Here is a 20,616-nt window from a genome sequence, read left to right on the forward strand (position 1 = left end):
GAATCATATTCAGAGTAGAGCCTTTCATTATGCTACCCTGGGTTCCACGATTATAGGATCATTTTATCATGAAGAGGCTTTATAAGGTATTTTTTGTACTGCTAGCAAAAAAGACAAGACCCAAAACAAGCTCACCTTATATAGACTTTCATAGCTTAGTAAGATTCCCATATAGTTCTTTGCCATTTACTTTATTTTATTCCATTTCATTATGATTTCATTATGAAATGGAATCAATAAAATGATAGAATACTGCAGTTTCTCTGGAAGTGTCAGGAATATACATTGTGTCTCACATTTTTATTGGAGATTTGGGAAATTAGGCCATGTATAAAAGGGAGAAAAGTGCACAAGAGCATAAGGTGTGTTTCCAGTGATGTTTGGCTATGGCATTGTCATCATAGTTACCATTTACTGAGTACTTACTATGTATCAGACACTGGGCTAAGCACTTTAAAGCCCAAAAATCATTGAAAGGCAAATGTACCTTCAGCAGACGCTCATGTGTGCATGCACTTACACACACACGCACACATATTTGCACACACGTACACACACACACGCATGAGCTCACTTACATACTCACCACATCTAAAGCACAGATGAAGTAAGGAAACCCAGTTTAAGGTTAGCGAAGCTTTTGGCATGACAGACTGTAACACGGTGTAGATACTTGTTTGATTTAGCAGCTACTTTCAAGCGCTCCCTGACTTCAAACTTCCATCTAGATTGTTATGGCCTGCTGAGCCAGTTTCTTCTTATCAAGCTACAGTTCTGGATATTTGTGAGAATATCAGAAGATCGTGGGGACCAAGTCATCTCCCTTGTAAAAACATAGGGGCTTATAATAGTTCTTTTGAGCACATTGCAATTTATCAATTTCTCTTTACAAAGTCTTCAGATAGAAGATAACAGTGTTATCCTGTTCATTCGTAACCTTTCAATTAAGCAATTTCAGCTATATTCACTTGCCACAGCCTGTTCGGCCCCATCTTGATGTGATTGCTAACTCCTGTCACTTTTCATTGAGAAACTACATTATTTTATTCAACCACATTTTCTAAGAGAATGAATCTGTTGCTATCAAATGATCAATGTCATGTTAAAGGAGTTTCTTAATAGCATAAATTTTAATAGCTCATCTTAATAGTCCAACAAGCTCATAGCCTGTTTATACAAAATATAAGGTTGTATCTGATGCTACCCATTCAACCTTTGCCATAAATTCTGACTCAGTAGCTACTAAAGACAGAAAAGGATTGATGATAGCAGGAATTAACCTTGGTAAGAAAGAAAAGCTGTGTCGTAGGGAACAGTTATAACTTCTAGAGGTATTCTTGGGGATTAATTCAGATCGTAGCCAGAGGGCAAAAGTTTTTTAGTTCACCAAAAATGAAAAAAATAATTTTGTATAACTTCTATTGGATAAATAGCAAGATGCAAACTGCACATAGCAAAATGTATTTCAAGTTGCTTCTGATTTTTTTTCTTCTGATAGAATCTGAATTGTTGAATTAAAACTCATGTGAGTGATTTTAGTAAATGAAAAATATATATTTTACATTGTACTGGATTGTTGATTTTTATTTTATCGTTACTAATACATATTCATTTCACATTTGGACAGATACAGCAGATGGTGTATCTCAGGAGCTCTTCTCTGCTGGCTTGGTTGATGGACATGATGTAGTTATAGGTAAATTGTTTTTCAGTATGCAGTGTCATTTTGTTGGTATATCAAATGGAAATGTGTTTGGAAGCAAAAGTTTTCATTAAGGAATAATTCACTCTGAATTTTTGAAAAATTCTTCTTGAATTTATAGAAGTATATTTAGAATCATATTTAATTTTCTTTTTTTAAAAGCTCTAAATGTAATTCTGTCCCATTTATCTAGATACGATTTATCAAATGAGTAGCCTCACTTATTGGAAATATGACTACCCAGAAATAAGACCCCAAAGCCCATGATGTAGCAAGAATAAGAGGGTGTAAGTTCTGTGCACCAAAGTACAAGAACCTCTGAGGCCTTTTCTCAGAGTTTCTCTATTCTTTCTTTGGACACCATTGTAATACACTTAGATGTTAGTTTTCTCAGTCCTCAGCAATATTCATGATAAAATCTTAAGGTTAGATAGGACCTTAAAGATCATTTAGGCCAGTGCTTTCATTACATGGATAAAGAAACAGATTCCTAATGTGGTTCAGTGGTTTATCCAGAGCCATGCAGCTGGGTTGTGACAGTGCCACTTCACTTTGAAACCGTGGGTCTTTCTGCCACTGTTAGAATCAGAAGATAGCTGCACGGAGATAGAGGAGCCTGCTGAACGCAGGCATGTTGGTAGGACCGAGCCATGATTGGTGGACCACCTTACAAGGCAAAGGAGGCAGAAAAGCTCAAAGAGGCAGACAGGGTTATCTAAGAAAATGTGTAGCCTGGTTATACCTAGGTGGGGATGAACAGCTCCATGCTCCTCAGCAAATTCTGAGTTTATAAAGATGTAACTTCAGTTCCACTACTGTTTATTCATAAGACCCTAAGTTATCAAGATTGGCTAACATATTAATGTTAATCATGACATATTAATTATATTGTTAACTATAATACTAACATTAATTGGGGTAATGTATATTACGGTAGCACTTTCTTCAAAAATATTGAAATCCAGACTGATAATTGAAATGACATGGTCCCCCTAAATGATGTGTTTTAATTTTAAAAATCACTTATTCAGAATAAGTCCTTTCTTAATAATGCTGAAGTATGTGACTACAAGAGAGTTTAAGGTAGATATACCTACCTATCAGAATAATTTGTTCCGAGAAACTCTGTAATGTAGATCATTATAAAGTGAATTATTTTATTTAAATGAGAATAACTGGGTTTTCAGTGGGAAATTATAATTATGAATACAGAAACACTAATATTTATATACAAATGATATATCATAAATACAAAGATACCTTTATAATTAGAAAAAATTTAAGCTTTTTTATTAATTATACATGAAGCGTGCACCTTGATTTCACAAAAAAGCTCTATTTACTTTGCCAAGTGGTGCATAAATGAGGAGATATAGACACATTTTAAAGGAAAGTGACATACATCCTGCATACATTTATTTGTCTGTGTGTGTATATCTCCTTACAAATCTTGTGTTTCACACTTTGCTTTACAATTTTGTGAGATCTCATAACCAGCTGATCTTTCACCTAAGTTTTCTGATCAAATGTGAGGGGGAGGCTGAGAAAAAAGTCAATTCAAGTTTGTTGTCTACTTTAAATTTCAGAGTTCTTCATGTTAACCTACCAATTCCTTGATAAAGGTGAATGTTCTCATTCTCATTAGAAAAATAAATACATGCCTTTGTGTCTCAGTTACCCAGAGAAATAAGGAGAACAGTTAGTGGCTAGATCAGGATATAATTTCCTTAAAAAGAGCTATGGTCTATATACTAAGCAGCCAGAGTTAAAAATTAATCACTAGAGTGAAAATAATAATTAAAAAACTTCTTTTAAATACCTGCTAATGTCTTCTATTGGGGAAGAAGTCAAGGATCAAATCCATCTTTTGATTTGAGTTGATCCTGGCAGGTGGTTGGAACATGGAGAGTAAAAGAGATTCATGGAAGGGCATTAGGTAACATCTTTTTAAAAGCATGATCTTGCTTGAGGCCTGCAGTCAAATTTAGTGTACTTCTTTTTTTTTGGCCCAGGCTCAACTGAATCTAAACTAAAGGGATTTTTTGTTGTTGAATTTTTAAAGGGAGGAAATTAAGGCAGGTTTCATGTATAACTTATTGAGTGTGTTTTAAATATGGCATATAACCATAAGGCTTCTATTTTTCTATATCTTAATTACTTACTCTTCTAAAAGATCTTCAACTTGCCCTTTTTCCCCTTCTTAATGCTAAAGCTTTCCTATGTGTGGAGTATGGGAGTAAGAACAGGCATGTGAACTCTTTTTTATATAGTAGCACTTAAAAATGCCTTACATAGACTTCACACCTAAGAGTTTACAGGCAAAATTTGCATATTTCATTTGATCATCCCATCAATTCTGTAAGGTGGAGTGGACAGATTGTTTTTAATCACCATTTTATGGACTGAAAACTGAGGTTGTAAGAAGTGTCTGGAATATTGCAAGTAGTGGTCCTTGAACTTGGGTTTTGTTGACTCTAAGTCTGGCCTTAACCCTGACACTCTATATACAATTTATCTTACATCTTCAGCCTTGAAAAAGTAGATCCAGGTAATTTTAAATGGTGGTTCTTGTGTCTTCTGGAAGAAAATACCATTTTTTAAATTTGATTTTCCCTACATCAGCAGATGTTTTATATTTTAATTGTTGATTATTTGACAAACAGGTAAGATTTATTTGATCCCGTTCCCTCTAACTTGTCCCAGCAAATTTCTACTCCCTCCCTTATCATCTGTTTCCCTCTTTACTGGGTGTGTCCCACCATCATATGAATATGGTTTTATTTCCCCCATCTTTAAAAAGCCCTCTTTCTACCCCACCTCTTGTTACAGCTACTTCTCTCCTTCCCCTTACAGCTAAACTGATGAAAAGCATCGCCCCGGGCAATTCCTTTCTTCTCACTGCCTCTTGAACCCACCGGAATCAGACTTTTGACCTCTCCACTCCACGTTCTTTTCAAAGCCATATGGGGAGAACACACACACCTGGCAGATGGGATGGCAGGTGTATAGGGAGGCGTGGCTGGAGTGGGGTGAGCGGGGAAGGAGGGCAGAGGACACGTGGTCTGAGATGGACTGCCATGTTCTTAAGTCCGAGGTTAATTCTCAGTCCTCGTCTTGCATGTTGTGTCATCAGCAGCACTGGGCACAGTTGACAGTCCCCTTCTCCATGATAAGATATCATATTTCACTTAGTTTTTAGGACTCCACCCTCTCTTGGTCCCCCCACTTTACTGGTGTTTCCTTCTTGTTCTTTTCTGTTGGTTCTTCCTCTTCTCTCTGGTCTGCAAATCTTGATGTGTCCGAGAACTCTTTTCTTAGATCTCTTCTTTTTTCTGTACTTACTTACTCCTTTGATGATCTCATCTGGTTTCATGGTATTATATGCGTTCCGTTGTCTAACTGCCAAATTTATATCTGTGACCCGGACCTCTGCTTTGAATTCCATTTGCATGTACCTTTTTAGCATCTTCACTTGGAAAGGTAATTATTAGACATCACAAATTTAATTCACATCTCTAAAATCCAGCCCCACTACCCTTCCAGGAGTCTTGCTTTCTCAGTTGATGTCATCTCCACCTTTCCAGGTGCTTGGACCAAAAACCTGGAAGTTTTCCTTGCCTTTTCTTTCTCGCATACCCCACATCCAACCCATCTGAATGTGCCCAGGACCCAGCTGCTACTCATCATCCTGCATCCCATTCTGTTTCAAGCCCCTCTCATCTCTCAGTTGAATTCTCGCGTTTTTCTCTTCGCTGGTGCCCCAGCCTCTGTGCTTCCTCCCTCCAGCCTGTTCCGTCTCAGCAGCCAGAGAGATCCAGGTAAAGTAAACGAGACACGAAAGGCTGCATATTGTGTGATCCTACTGCTGTGAAAGGTCCACAGGAGGCAAATCCGTCGAGTCAGACAGTAGGATGGTGGTTGCCAGGGGCTGGGGATGAGGGGTCAAGGGGAGTGACTGCTAATGGGTATCGGGTTTCTCTTTAGGGTGATGAAAATGTTCTGGAATTAGAAGTGATAGTGGCTGCACACTCTTGTGACTTTAGTAAAAACCACTGATTATGCACTTTAAAAGAGTGAATTTTATAATATGTGAATTATATCTCAATTTAAAAAAGGAAGCCAGATCATGTTAGTGCTTCAATCAAGACCCCAGGGGCTCTCCACCCATGTCTCTGTGGCTTCCAATCCCTCACACTGTGTCCTCTGTGACATCTTAGACCTCGTTTCTCCTGCTCTACCCCAGCCACCCTGGCTGTTGTACTTGCTCTTTTTCTAGGATGCTCCTTCTCCAGGGCCACGTGTACCCACCCCACATCTCCTGGTGCTGAAATATAACCTTGCAAAGGGGCCTTCCCTGACCAGCCTACTTAAAATCGCATGCCACCCCTAACTTCAACCCCACTTTCTTACTTTGTTCTACCTAGTCTCTCCTGAATCCAATAGGCTCTATGTTTCATTTATTTATTTTTTTTAGCTATATAAGATTTCCCCTGTGCATACGTTTCTTGATGGCCAGGATTTTGATCTGTTTTGTTAACCGCTATGTTCCCAGTGTGCCCCAAACTCGGTATTTCACACAGTAGGCCCTCAATAAACATTTGTTAGAGATAAACAGATCTCACTCTTAAATATACAGACATCTCATAACATTTACTTTAGAGATTAAGGATAATTTGTATACAGGATTCTAGTATTTTAAGAATCTTGCTTTCAAGATTACAAAATTCAAATAGCATTTGCAAACATGAAATAAGCACACTGAAGAAGGATGTGCAAAAAGTAGTCCAGTTCGTGTAGAGGTTTGAATGATTCTTATGTATGTATTTTTTCAGCTTCTATAATATAAAATAGCTGACATTTAAATAGGTTAAAAATCTGTGGTTTTTTTCGTCAGTATTTTCTTTTGAATTGGAGTGAATATTTTTGGCAGCGTGAAAAAAGCAATAGCATATGTTATGGAGCAGTGGATGTTATGACTTTTACTGTAATATAGCAAACACAGGTTCAAAAAATCTTCAATACTTAGCTTCAGGTAGTGTGCAGACCTTTGCAAAGCAAGAGTTTGGATTGAAGAAGAGCCGGTATAGTGTCATGAAGTGATTGTTTTCATGCAGAAACAAAGCAGAAAATAAATGTGCTGTTTGTAGGCTGAAATCATAAACCTACTTCAGTTGTGCTTAAACTCAGCGCTACCTTAGGCAAGAAACAGGACATGTTTTTAGGCTTTGTGTAAATAGATGTTGGTAAGATTGGCAAGGCTTCCTGAGTGGATGTTGGTTTAAAAAAATAAATTTGCAAGATGAAAACTTAGATGATATGCATGTATAAATTTGCTCATCTTGCCTGGCTGGGTTGGCTGACAAATGGAAATATACCAGATCTGAGCCCCCATTCCAGTTGCTTCAAAGAGAAGTCCGAAGGATGATTAATAGTGAGACAGCAGAGAAACTCCTTGTTTCCTTTTCCTTGTGGTTAAAAAACAGCCAGGTATAATAGAAAGAAATTTTCTCTGCAGTGGAAGCACAGGGGGAAAAATACAAAAACCAAAATTCATATGTGCAAAAGAAAACCAGGCCTTGTGTGTCTGATGTTTTTGAGGAATGAATTTAATAAGTGTTAGGACCTTAGCAATGGAGAAGGAGCACGCATGGGTGTGTTAGGAGAGGCAGTTGCGTGGCCTGCTCACTGGCTCCAACAAAGCTGCTGACCTCCAATCTGCAAGGCCGGATACAGAGGCCAGGGTTTGATAAGTGTCCTTGACGGATGCCTTCCAGAAATGTGCCCACTGACTGCTTTTTGCTGGGTTTTTATACCACCCTTTCCTGGCTTTGTAGCAACATATGTCTATTTCCTTTAAGTGGGAGTTTAGAACCAGATGTTGGATTTTCTGTTCCCTGAAAAAGGAGCTGTGTTTCTACATTCATTTGTACAATTTTCCTCTGATGGATTTTGAGTCTAGCTGACTAGTTGCCACTGAGATGAAAACTTACTTTAGTTCTATATGTTCCCACGCGCTCTCTCTGGACTTTTGGACCTAGAGTTTATGCCCCTGGGATGTTCTTTTCCTCTTCATAAAGAATCGTGTTTAAAACCTGTATGCCTGCAAGATTCACCAGGCATCTCACCCCCACAGAGCCTCCTTTGCTACTTGCCCCCTCCTTTCCACAATCTAGAGGACAGCTTTTCCCAGTCTAGAATGCCAGGGAACCGTAATTTTTCCACCTGTTGCAGGTGGCTCTCATCCTGCTGTACTTCTTGGCACTGTGTGTGGAGGTTGAAGGTATCTGTAGGGCAAGGCTTGTCTTCTATGTTACTAATCTCTACCATCCTTGCCACACATAGGCACTTAATAAATATGTTGGATAAGTGAATACATTGTATTCTTTATGCAAATTTAATACTGGATTAGGCACCAATTGATGATTTATTTGGACAATGCAACTATTGTTACATCTTCTAAAAACTAGAGAATAATTCAGCATGATTGATTCCCCTCCCCCCTTTCCCCTCTTTCCTTTCTCTCTCTCAGAAACTGACATTTCTTGTGACTTTTTGAGTCCAGTCTCTTGGGAAGGAAATATGATTGGTCAGAGAGCCCTCTGTCCTCCAAGGGCTTGCTGAAGTCGCAGTGTTTGTCCAAGTACAGACTGTGAGATGCCTGCATCAGGTTCTTAGCTGGGGTGCTTATTAAAAATGCCCATTTCTGGGTTCCAGCCTAGAGCTACAGCATCAGGAATCTTTTGGGGCATAGAGTTTGGAAATTTGCATTTTCAACAAGCATCCCAAGTGATTCTTATACACACTAGAATTTCATGGTCGCTTTTTTAGTTTCTGCTTATAGTAATCTTTGGAGACCATTTTAGCTCATGTTGTCATCTGAACCCTTTCCCAATCTCACTAATGTCCTTTGCTTTTCTGCCTTATCTGATTCTCTTCTCTCTTTAGGAGACTGTTTTAAAACTGTTCCAGTTAACTTCTTAAAATTGTGTATATGAATGGTAGATGCTACCTCTGTAGAAGAGCCTCATTGGTATAAATTTTTACCATAATGAGTAGCTACAGTTTTTATTAAAACTAATATTGTTGCTCAGAGTGCAGGAGATCCTCCAGATGGCCTTCAGCTTTTATTGTTCTGTATAATGACAGAGTGTCTTTGGGCTCCTAAGTACGGGAGCAACAGAGTCTTTGTTCAATCATGAGCATATGGTCAGATGTGTGAAGTAAGCGCTCTGTTCCCCCAGCTACAGGCAGGGGTATTTAAGTCTGCTAGGAGTGATCCAGGATTTATTGAGCAGCAGGACACTTTTACAGTGGAAGTCTTGGAAAACAGTGAACATATTCTATCTTACATTCAGTTTGGTGATTATGCTGCAGTGTTTACTGAAGTTGAAAATCACTGAAGAAAACCTTTCATTAACAAAATAGTCTCCTTATTATACAACTGTACTATGACTTTGAAATGGTGGCAGGTAATAAAGGAAGAAAGCTCCTTAAATCCTTTCTGGGTATAGACAGGCTTGGGGGTAGTTGAATGATGTCCATAAATGCAGTTGAGTGATTCCTGATTCAAAGTTGTCTGCATGTTAAGTTTAATACCCTAGGGAATTAGGGACTATAAGTGCCATGGGAGCACTATGCTGATTACTTGCATATTTTTTTACCAGAAAGAAATGTTGAACAGTTAAATATGACATGGGGTTTCCATTTCCAAAAAGACACCACTGCCAATTTGATTGTAACTCATTGCTCCTGATTTCCCAAATATCTTTTTCTCTTTTAAAAAATTTTTTGTTGAAATATTTATTCCCTAAATAGGAAAATATAACATTAATATTGAAAATCGGTGTACAAAAATGTTTACATATGTACAAGTAATAAGCTGGACTGTCTAATATAAAAGTATGATGCATATTGAATAATGATTCTAGTTCAATTCATATAAATGGCTACCATTTCAAGATGAGTTAAAATATTCAGCAATTGAACTCTTGGGAGAGGTGGGAGAATCACAGTGTTGCTGTTCAAGCTTCCAGAGAGCTGTTTGCTCTGTGGAATATTGGGAACCAGGCCTGAATAAATGTGCAGAGGGAGCACACCTGAGTGTGCACATGCACACACACACACACACACACAGCACACAAATTCAGCATTAATTTGGTCACAGACCTAAGGGTTTATATATATTGTTTGTTTAATTATAACAGAAAGATTGAAGTAAAGCACATGGAACTCTTGCTTTGACAGAGTATCATTTTTATAATCTGATAAAATCATAGGGGAGCGACCACACTCCTCTGCCCAGAATTAAGGGAATTAGAAGAAAGTGTGCCTAGCAAACTAAGGCAGAAGCTAAGCTGCAGTGCCCACTCATACAATTGAATCCTCTGCCAGCCCAGCTACTCCCTGCGCTTATCTGTCTGCCAGTGCTAATGTGGAATGATCAGCTATCCAGACAACAGGCAGACCTGTTGTTCATAAAGAACTTCTGATTTTGGAGGAGAAGGCAGTGATGCAAAAGTACCTTTCAAAATACAGGCAAATATTAGTTCCAGGAAGTTCTAGCTAAAATAACATGTGTAATTTCCTCAGTTTTGATTAGGAATCAGTACAGGAGTAAAGCACACTGTAAGCCCTGATTTTCTAATTAACTCTGTTACTTTGTATTTAGTTAGGAGGTACAGATAGGGTCCAATTAAGATCTGTACTTCACTTAGGTGAAACAAGAGCTCACTAGTAGATTAGTCTTAGATATCTATTAAGTCAGTAGAGTCATGCTTTTTTCAGTTACTTTAAATTGTCCTCTTTTAATTTGTGTTACTCTGTCTTTTAACTCTAGAATTTGATGTGCCTGAAGATTACAGTCTGGCCAAACTTTCTGGCCAGTCCCTACTTAGGACAAGAATATCGTTCTAGTGGAAGTAAATTAGGTTTACTTTGGTGCAGGAAACCTAGTCTTTGTGTTGATATACATTTTTCTGACACTACCAGATTGTAGGATTTAAATTAATTGGCTCTTTTGTTGAACAGTGTATTCTACTAGTAGACTGATCTGTCTTTGGCTGTAAAACTTGTGTGTGTGTGTGTGTGTGTTTACCCACTTCAGAAATCTCTAGGCCTACATGAATTTTAACTATTCTATCAGGAATGCAATATTTTAGATACCCAGTTGTGCTTGTTAATAGCCTGACAGGCAGGTCTCCCAGTTCCACACAAAATCTGTCTGCTGTTTTTTTTTTTCTTTACTTCATTGGTTGAGATAAAAGAGAAGACACTAGCTCATAATAATTTCCATAATAACAGGAAATACAGCTCCTTGTTTACTCAATCAAAAACGTTTAAAAGCTAAGAAAGAAAATTAGGCCAACATTTTTTACTCCCTGTGGGTTTATTATCACTATTTTGGCTTCATGTCTCATAATAATCTTAAATTTGATCCTGCATCTTGCATTTGGGTATCATTTAAAAAAAAAACAAAAAACAAACAAAAAAAAAACACCCTGAAAAGGGCCTTCTTGCCAATTCTAAGAAAACCTAGTTCTTAATATTGTGCCACTTAAGTTTTGCATCCAAAGATTGTGTAAGAATGCTTTTACCCCAGGTTCACTTTAAAACAAGGAGAGACCTTGACTGGTCACCTTCCAATAGATTCAGAAATTTGTTCTTGTCGTCAGGTTTACACTTTCTCTATTATATCATCAATATCTGTGCCCAATTTTGTTCTTTTTTTTTGGTATCTTTTTAAATGAATATATCATAGTTATACATATTTTGGGACTATATATAATATTTTTCCAGTTTTGTTCTTGGCCTAATGTTTTTAGAAATACCTACTATACTGTATGTATAATCCATGGTAACCATTCCATAAATGAAGATTTTCTTTTAGGATTCCATGTCTGATGAGCCGTAGACCAACAACCAGGAATTCATAGGAAGCCATTCGCATAGTCATGGGTGCAAATCATGGGCCTGGCCATATGCCCTTCTGACCAAAGCACACTATGGCAGAAAGTGAAAAAGGAGCTGTCCATTAAACTTAAGAAGCAGATTTTGGGGGGTGGGTAATTTTTTAATAGTAAAATGCCTTAATCTCTGTCCTTATAGAACTTGTTCAGCCATGAGAAGTTTGTAACTTGAAATGAGGACATCAAAGTATCTTTCAGTAGTATACCTGCCACCCCAGAGGCTCATTTATAACAGATTCTGAGACATCTTACCAGTTCGTGATTATTTGTTGGGTCTTTAGAAACTCAATATTCTCATGACTCATTTCTGCATTGGATAGATGGGTCTGGGGTCAGAATTCTGCTGTCAGATCTCTGCGCTCTCTGGTCTTTCTGTGATATGCAGAGTCAGAAGGACAGGAAGGGACATCAGAATTGCTGAGGCACTAGTCTGGCTTTCCTTCCCTGTGGGTTGACTATTAATTCCTCACATATCCTTCTCACTATTTTGCTTCTAATTCTTATATTTGTCAGTGGTACTGAGTGATAAGATGAGAATGACATACAATGGGAACTTAACGTCTAATAGAAAGGTAGCACACAGGTAAGAGGACATGATTTGAACAGCATTACTCTTGGGAAACATAAAAATGGTATAGATTATTCTGACTAATGGCTTCTCAGCCCCTGGCATAGCAGGCTTGCTGGAGCTCTCAGCATTTCTTTAAAAAGAAAAAGAAAAGTTGGCTTTTTTTAACTGCTCATGAAAATTTTTACTAGGTGAGGAATGAGTATGAGAAATTAATTTTTGATATTTTTTCAGGATGGATTTTTTAATGTCAAAAACATAGAACACTGAACTTAAAATAACTCTGAACAGTGGCTTTAGATGTCTAATTAGCAATAATTAAATATAACAGCTTACTCTTCTAGACATAATCTGAAATATCCATGCAATTCAAATGGCTGCCACTAAATAGTTCTTAGCCAATAATAACAGATACTCCCTTAGGATATTACTGGGAGTGCCCAAAGGATGTGTCCTAGGGGTACATAAATCACTTTCTCGGTGCGGGTTATCATGTGGTGGTCTCATTGGCTCCCACTTGTCCCCTGCCCAAGAGACTGCTTGAAGAAATCTCCCCAGTATCACCAGCCAGCATGAAGGCCCCAGCGCCCACAAGAGGGGCACTCCTCCAGAAGGTCCCAGGGTGCTTCCTGTTACTGGGCCAGAGTGGTGCTTGCTTCCATGCAGAAGTAAGGAGAACGGCCTTCTACCACACTTTGTCATCCAGGCCCTGAAGCTGCTGTACTTCATCCATCCATCCATCCATTCATTCATTCCGTAAAGCATCCAGTCCATTCTGTGCTAGGTATACCTGGTGAACAAACCAGGTTCCGTGCCCTCATGCAGCTTGCGGTATAACCCAAAAGGCAGACATTAAGTAAGTCAATACACAGGTGTCAGTGAAGTTACAAATTGTGAGAAGTTCTCTGAAGGAAAGGCAGGGTGCTATAAGCAAAGGAAATAATGAACATGGGGTCCTCATTTAGATGCAAGAGCAGGGCCAACCTCTGAGTGAAGTTTTATTTAGATTAAGCCTGGCCATGCTGGGCACGTGCAGAGATAATGGACTTTGTAAAAGATGACCAGTGTGGCCAGAACAGGTGAACAAGGAGAGGTTCATTTAAAATAAGGCTGGGGAAGGGGCAGGGGCCAGATCATGAAGGACCTTGTAAGTAGCTGTTAGCCCAAATGACTTGTGAAAACGAAATCCTAGTCGTTCAACGTCAGTTGAGTCCCTGTTGTAGATAAAGTATAAATCTTGTGCCTTTCTTGCCTTTTTCCCATCCAAGAGGGCAAATAAATAAATGCTTTCCTTTAGACTCATTGCATTCTGCCGAGCATCTAAGTACACCGTTTGTCTAGCTTAGATCCCTTTGCTGCCTGAACTTGGTTCCTGTTTGACTGAGAAGTGAGAACCACAGAGAGAAAGGAAAATCATCCTGGAGGACTTGAGAACTGAAAGCTGAAATGATGTTCCAACATTCTGGGTTCATTTGTGTGTGAGGGCATTGAGGAGTGACTTGTAATTTAATGTTGGGGACCAGGAGAACTTCAAAGATACCTTCCAGTAATTCTGAATCCAATTATTTTATCAAAATGAAATTAGGATTCTTAGTAAAGGCAAAACTTAGGCATGAATTACAGACATTTTCTTTATATTAATTGGTAACCAAAGGGCCTTCATATATATTCCCAAAGAGGATGAAATATATTTTTCATTTCATAATATTGCCTTATTCGCACACAAATTATGGTGTGGACTAAGGTAGCACTGTACATATGGTAGAACTATCATCATTATAGTAGAGTACAGAAGACATGAAATATTCATGCTCATTGGGTTAAAGCAAACCTGCCATTTCAAGTCCATTAATTGCAGTTGAATTTAGTGAATTTTCTTTCAGGGACTAACACTCTAATTACCTAAATTAAAGTGAGCATTCAAGTAGCCTCATGTTCAGAATGTAGGCAAAGTAAAAGAAAGTTCTTGTTTAGCTAACCTTTGGCCTGGTCAACTGGATATAGGGCTGGGGCAACGTTTTCCCCCAGAAGTGTTTATAAGTTGGTAAAGCCTCGTGATAGTTCTGGTCATCCCTTCTTTTTTTCACCCTCCTTTTAACTGGCTTTATTCTCTATGCAATACTTTGTTTCAAAGGAAAGAGCTTTCCACATTTCTGAGGAGTAGAGGTAACAAAAACATTGAATTGTATAGAAATTACTAATCACAACCGTAGTCTCTCTTAACTGACATCCCCCATAATTACCTAAATAATTGATTCATTTGAGTTGGTTATTGGCACATTTTTAGCAAAATCAGTTTTTATATATATCAAGTAGCCGCGTGACTCTCCACATTGTGTACTGCTTTTCATGATTCACTTTTAAAATATCCCCATCTTATTTCTCAGACTTCCGGAATCTGAGACAGCTGTAGCGACCGTGTGGTGTAGGGAAGGAGCACAGGCTTTCAAATCAGACAGACGCGGGTTCAGATCCCAGCTCTCTCAGTTGATCCATGCGACTTCAGGAAGTTAGTTTCTGTCTCTGGTCCTCGATTTCTTCTTTCCCCCCAGAGTGACCCACTTAACTCATAGATTATTTGATTACATGAAGAGTTCGTGTGATGGCTGGCCTCTGAAAGGCACGCAGTAAGTGGTAGTTCTTTCCTCTTTCTGTTTTGAAGTCAATTCATCCGGCCTCCTATCCAATATCAGACTTCTTTTATGAAATACCGTACCAGTCAGAGAATATAAAGCAACCCTGCAGTTTCCCCGAATACAATGAGACTCAGATCCCTGGCAGGGAGTGGAGGTAGAAACTCCATGCAGGGAAGAGTGACGGAACCACTCTAGTCCCTCTTACACTCCATGCGATTCGCTGCATTTGCCCCTGCCCCCTCCGTGCTAGCAGTGGGAAAACTTTCTCCCGATACTGCTCTGGCCCAAAGAGTGCTGGAAAGTGGTATAAAAACAACAAAATGAAAATGGTCACTCAGAAAGGAATAGGCAGCCAGATACATTGGCATAACAAATAGTTTACTTGTAGTGAGCCTGGAGGTTTAGATTTCTGCCTGCTTCCCTGTGACTGAAGTCACCCTTTCCGACTGCCTGGGAGGACTGTCAAGCCTCAACGTGGAGACTTAAGAGGAGAGCAGAGAGAAATGCACATTCTCTTGTTCTCCCCAGGCTCACCTTTTGAACTCTAGTTCCGTAGCCAGTGTTCTACCTCTTTCTTCTCTTTCACTTTTGCTTTCTTCGCCAAGCACTTACCTCTTTCTCTGATGCTTGACAACAGGAATGCCCACCAGCTTCAGGGGGAGTCCACACTATGTCAAGCAAGCTCACACTTCTTTCCCTTGGGAGCACAGCCATGCTCACAGGCCAGGAGAGGACAACCCAGACAGAAGACAATGCAGTAAGCCCAATGTTGCTCCAGAGGAATATCCAACCACCAAGAATGTGACCCACTGAATTAAGCGATGCTCTAAATTCCCCTTGTAAAACACACCAGTGATGCCAGGGCATGCTGGATGCTACCTGTGGGAGAGGACACTCTAGTGTGTTCCCCGCACCCCCGTGCCTGCCCCCACCAGGTAGGTTCTATGTTTCACAAGAGTTTTTCCCCAGACTTGTTTGTGTGGGTTTACTTCTTATTAAAATGATATCATTTAATTAATTGACAAAATATGAGTTCAAAAAGTGAGTTCTTTCTACAAAAAACAAAAACAAGCGTGGGATGCTTTAGAAAATCTTGATAAAGGCAAATTTTTAAAAACCGTTGTTAGGTATGGAAAGGATAACTGTAAAAAATAGAGAAATTTTTAAAACCTAGGATTTTTAAATGACTTTGGCCGTACATCACAAAAGTGGACAGTAAATGTTAAAATATTAAATCTAAGGTTTATTTCTATCACAGTCTTATGTTTACCTGCTTAAGCTACCTTTGTACATTAACCAACAAAATACCACCCCAACTTCATCAGATAAGAGCCTTTCTTCTATTCCTATGGACAGGACTGGCTACATAATTTTCAGGGCCTAGTGCAAGATGAAAATGCAGGTTCCCTTGTTCAAAAATTAAGCATTTCCAAAGGTGAGAGAAGAGCATTAAAGCAAGCACAGCACCCTCTAAGCCTGGGCCCGTGTGTCTGCACAGGCTGCGGTCCGTGAAGCCAGCCCTGCCGACAGACAAAGGGGCTGGGAAGGAAAGGTGGTTAGCTTGAGAGTGTCACTCAGCTCTGATGATTTCTGGTGCCAAGGAGCTTCCCTTTGTAGAAGACACCTACTCATTGTTGAATTACTGCCTGGAAGGTCTTTATACTGAGCCTAAATCCATTCTTTTTCCATTTCTGCCCTCTGAAATAGAGCAGAACATACCTAATCCCAACACTTCCCCTTACCTCTTTTTTTTAACATACTTTTTTGAGTGATGGTATACTTTGTAAAACCTCTTCCGTCTCGTCTCTCTTGATACTCTCTGGTTTTCCTATGTCCTTCTAATGGGCAGAGCTCACCATTATCATATACAAACTCCAAATTCCTAATGCTATATGGGGGTTTTAGAGCTTGGGGACTCCTCATGAAGATACTATATTAGAATTTTAGATAAAATACATACCATTGTTTTATTCTGAACCTAACAAAGAAAACCACTTAATCTGTTTAAAAATTTTAAAATGTTTTTATGATGAAATATTCCAAATAAATAGAAAAATACGTAAAATACTATACACTTATGCACTCATCATTAAGATTTAATCGCTGCTTCATCTCTCTCTATCGCCAACCCCTTTTAAAATATTTTTCCAACTGGCTGCTGCTTACTTGATTTACTCTTATTCTGTGTTTGTACAGTCGATTTTTGTGACCCAAAGGCTTTAACTTTGGGCCCATACAGAGTCTCCGTGGCTGCACTGTAGACTTCTCTCCAGGGAGTTCTAAAACCAGCTCTCTTTCTGGCATAATTTTTAAGTTTATTAAAATTCTATGAAACGAACCTCAAAAGCATTCTGCTGAGCGAAAGAAGCCAGATACAAAAGGTCACATATTGTATGATTCCATTTATATGAAATATCCACAATGTAAATCCATAGAGATAGAAAGCAGATTTGTGGCTGCTGGGAGCTGGAGGGAGGTGGGAAGGGGGGTGACTACTTAATGGGTACAGGGTTTCTTTCCGGGTGATGAAATGTTTTGGAACTAGACAGAGGTGCTGCTTGCACATTTTTGAATATACTAAATGCCATTGAATTTTTTCACTTCAAAAGGGTTAATTTTATGTTATGTGAATTTCATCTCTGTAAAAAACAAATTCTGTGAAATGATATTTAATATTTACAATTTAGGTTTGTATATATGTATTGAAATCATCAGTATTGCTATTTCTTTACTAGTAACTGCATTATGAGTATTGTTTACTGTATTCCCAGTCTGAAGTACTAGTATAATTTTCCTGGAAGGCAGGATGATGGTTATTGTAGCAATCCTTACAGATAAGTTGCGTATTAAGATCAAATTAAGCCTATATTATATTTATTATATTTGAGATAGTGGTTTCATTTGCTCATAAAAATGGAAAGTTCCATAACTTTTAGTAGGGTCTTGGGTACTGATACGTACTCCCGTGCTGTTCACGTAAACTGCTCACTGGTTGGTGTAAGACCGTATTCCAGAACGGCAAATCAAAGTGGCTCCCAGGGAATATCTCTTGGACAGAGTTGTACAAATCACTCCATTTGCATTTAGCCTAGTAATATTCATTTCAAAATAGGATATGTCATTCTTAGTATGTGATGGTGTTTTATGAAACTGTTAGTAAAAGAAGACACAGGAATCTTTTCTTCCAATTCCGTATGATGGAGGGCCAGTGCAATCAATGCCTGCCAGGAAACCACACTGTGTACAGCTTGACCCTTAACATGTTGAAGGATTTGAATGATTCTCCAGGAGGAAATGCGTTTTCAGTTAGAATGGTTTAAGCTACAAGTAACAGCAAATTCTGTTCAAAATGGCTTAAACAAGGACTTCAGGTCACATGACTGGAAATGCAGAAGAAAGGAAGGTGTCAGGGTTGTTAGCATCTCAGTGGGAGTCAAGACCTGAGATCTTTCCAGCTCTCCACAGTGTTGGTTTCATCCCAAGGCTCTTTCTCTTCATAGTCCTCGGAGGCTGCCAGTGGCCAATAGTGCTGCATGTTTCCTAATTCACGTTTGGCTTTTAGTGGCCTTCAGGAAGGAGCAGGAAAGTTCCTCTCTTAGAAGCCCCCAACTAGCTTCTCTTCCTCTGTCGCTGGTCCATCCCTAGACAGGCTCAGTGGGGCGGAGGGTTGAGATCCCTGTGACCTGATTGTGGGACATCGGTCACAATATCTGCTGCAGGCCCCGTAATACTCTTATTAAATAGCCTCAAATCTTCTAAAATGTTTTACATAAATCACTCATTCTAGGGGCAGATGAAAATTTATTATATTGCTTCAGAAATTTATTATATTGCTTTTAGGTTACACCATGGTAGTATAATATATCTTCAAATGTGCTATTGAGATGTGCTATTTGCAGCCGATTTTCAAAAGCGAGGAATGTTAAAGAAGAGGAGAAACAAAAATGTGCCTTCGCTGGTGCTTGTATTTTATTGGGGAGTGTCTCATACTTGACAGGAAAGCAAAGTCTAGTTTAGACATTTTTTCCTTTGGATTTTGCATGCTACATTGTGTTTGTTTATTTTTAATAGACAAAACTTTTTTTTATGGTTGGTCTGCACTTGGTGCTTCATTGCTGATTGTGTTTTGTTCCATTTTCTTAACTCTATTTGGTGTGCAGAAATTCAACCTTAATTATATTTAATAGACTTTTTCTTGACTTTAAACCATGACTTCTTTTGTTTGGATATGTTAAAAGATAAATCTCAAAACTGTGAAAAACTGATTTTTTTAAATTACTTCAGTCCACATTTTCAATGTAACTTTTCAAGTTACATTGTAACTTGTAGGTTTCAAGAGTAACCTTTAACCCTAACCCTAATCCCTAACCCTAAGCCCTCACCCTAACACTAAACTTCATCCTTAACCCTAACCAAATTAAGACTCAAGTCTTAATTTAATCACAGTTCTTGAGGAAATGAACCTAGGCAATCTTAATTGAGTGTCTGTATGCCCGTGGAATCCTTTTCCTCTGTTGGCGTACCAAAATTGAAATTTGCTGAGCTTCAAGTTTTTACCACAAAGCCTCTCAACCACATTTAGTCAGTAATCCAGCCCACATCCTTCTTTCTGCTCTGGCTGCAGTTCCCGACAGTTTCTTCAGGTTTTTGCTGTAGTGCAGAGGTTGTAACCTAGCGGCCCACGGCTCGGATCTTCCCTGCAAATGTATTTTTTTTGTCCTGGACAAGCAAGATTTTGGAATTAGTTGCCAGGATTGGAAAAGTGGGAGAGTTGACATAAGAATCCAGTTCTGGCTTGTCTTAGAAAAATCAAAAGATTGGAAAACAATCAGGCATAAAATCCTAAATGACAAAAGTTCTGCCCTCTCTTCTCTAGCTAATTTACATTATTTCCCAAGCCCCTGAGGACATTTGAGTTTCCGACTCCTGTAGAGTGCATTAGTGCTAACTGCTACCGCCCTGCTTTCTTCCTATGTGCACAGCATGTCTCTTTATCAAGCCTAGATATAGGCAATTTAAGCACACTTTTGTAAGCAATAAAACAAGTATGATTGTTCCAGCTGATCAGGATATAAGGCTCTTCAGCTTTTTGAAGATTCCCGTCTCCCTGATAATTCATTGGCATCACCAGCATCCTTAGACAAGATATCGCACTGGACGAATTCAGTTGTCCAGTTTTGGCAAAGGTTTACTACAAGATCATTAGAACATAACCTAACCTGCTTTCTGTAAGGGAGGAGGATTCTGTATCCATGAGGATTGATCTCACACCCACAGCAAGGGTCACTCTTGCTGATATTCAGTCTCTTATATAGATTCCCTGGTCATTTTTTAAGACTTTATTTGATAAGTACTGATTAGTACTAAACTCATTCAATATGTACTCCCCATCTAAAGCATAAAATTGCAGCATTAGCTTACATACCATGCTCATGTGACTGGATAATAAAACAGCAGCAGCAGCGCACTGTTCTTTTTCACAGATGATTTCAGTATTATCACGTTGACGGTTCTAAAACCTCTTCCACCCTCATCAGACAAACTCATTTTATGGCTCTAACTTATGTCCCTTTACACTCCTCTTCAGGCAGACTCCTTAGCTCACCATCCACCCTCCACTTCTGAACACCAGGGTGATGCCCAGGACTGGATGTTCCAACCTAATGACAATCACACATCAGGCACATGACTTAAAGTCATGTTCTCTTCTTGGCTTGGTTTTCCTAGTTTGATTCAGATGTTTAT

At 38.9% G+C, this 20,616-nt stretch overlaps 1 protein-coding gene across 2 annotated transcripts in view; it reads left to right on the plus strand.

Moving 5' to 3' along the window:
• Positions 1 to 20,616, plus strand: part of STK39 (serine/threonine kinase 39) — a 269,188-nt gene that overhangs the window by 219,319 nt on the left and 29,253 nt on the right. For both annotated transcript variants that reach the window (XM_069471755.1, XM_069471765.1), the window contains one exon: positions 1,628 to 1,696. In XM_069471755.1, the coding sequence (XP_069327856.1) occupies positions 1,628 to 1,696 (69 nt within the window). The remainder of the gene's footprint in view (positions 1 to 1,627; positions 1,697 to 20,616) is intronic.

This window comes from Eulemur rufifrons, chromosome 1 (assembly GCF_041146395.1).
Source record: "Eulemur rufifrons isolate Redbay chromosome 1, OSU_ERuf_1, whole genome shotgun sequence".
NCBI classification, from domain to species: Eukaryota; Metazoa; Chordata; class Mammalia; order Primates; family Lemuridae; genus Eulemur; species Eulemur rufifrons.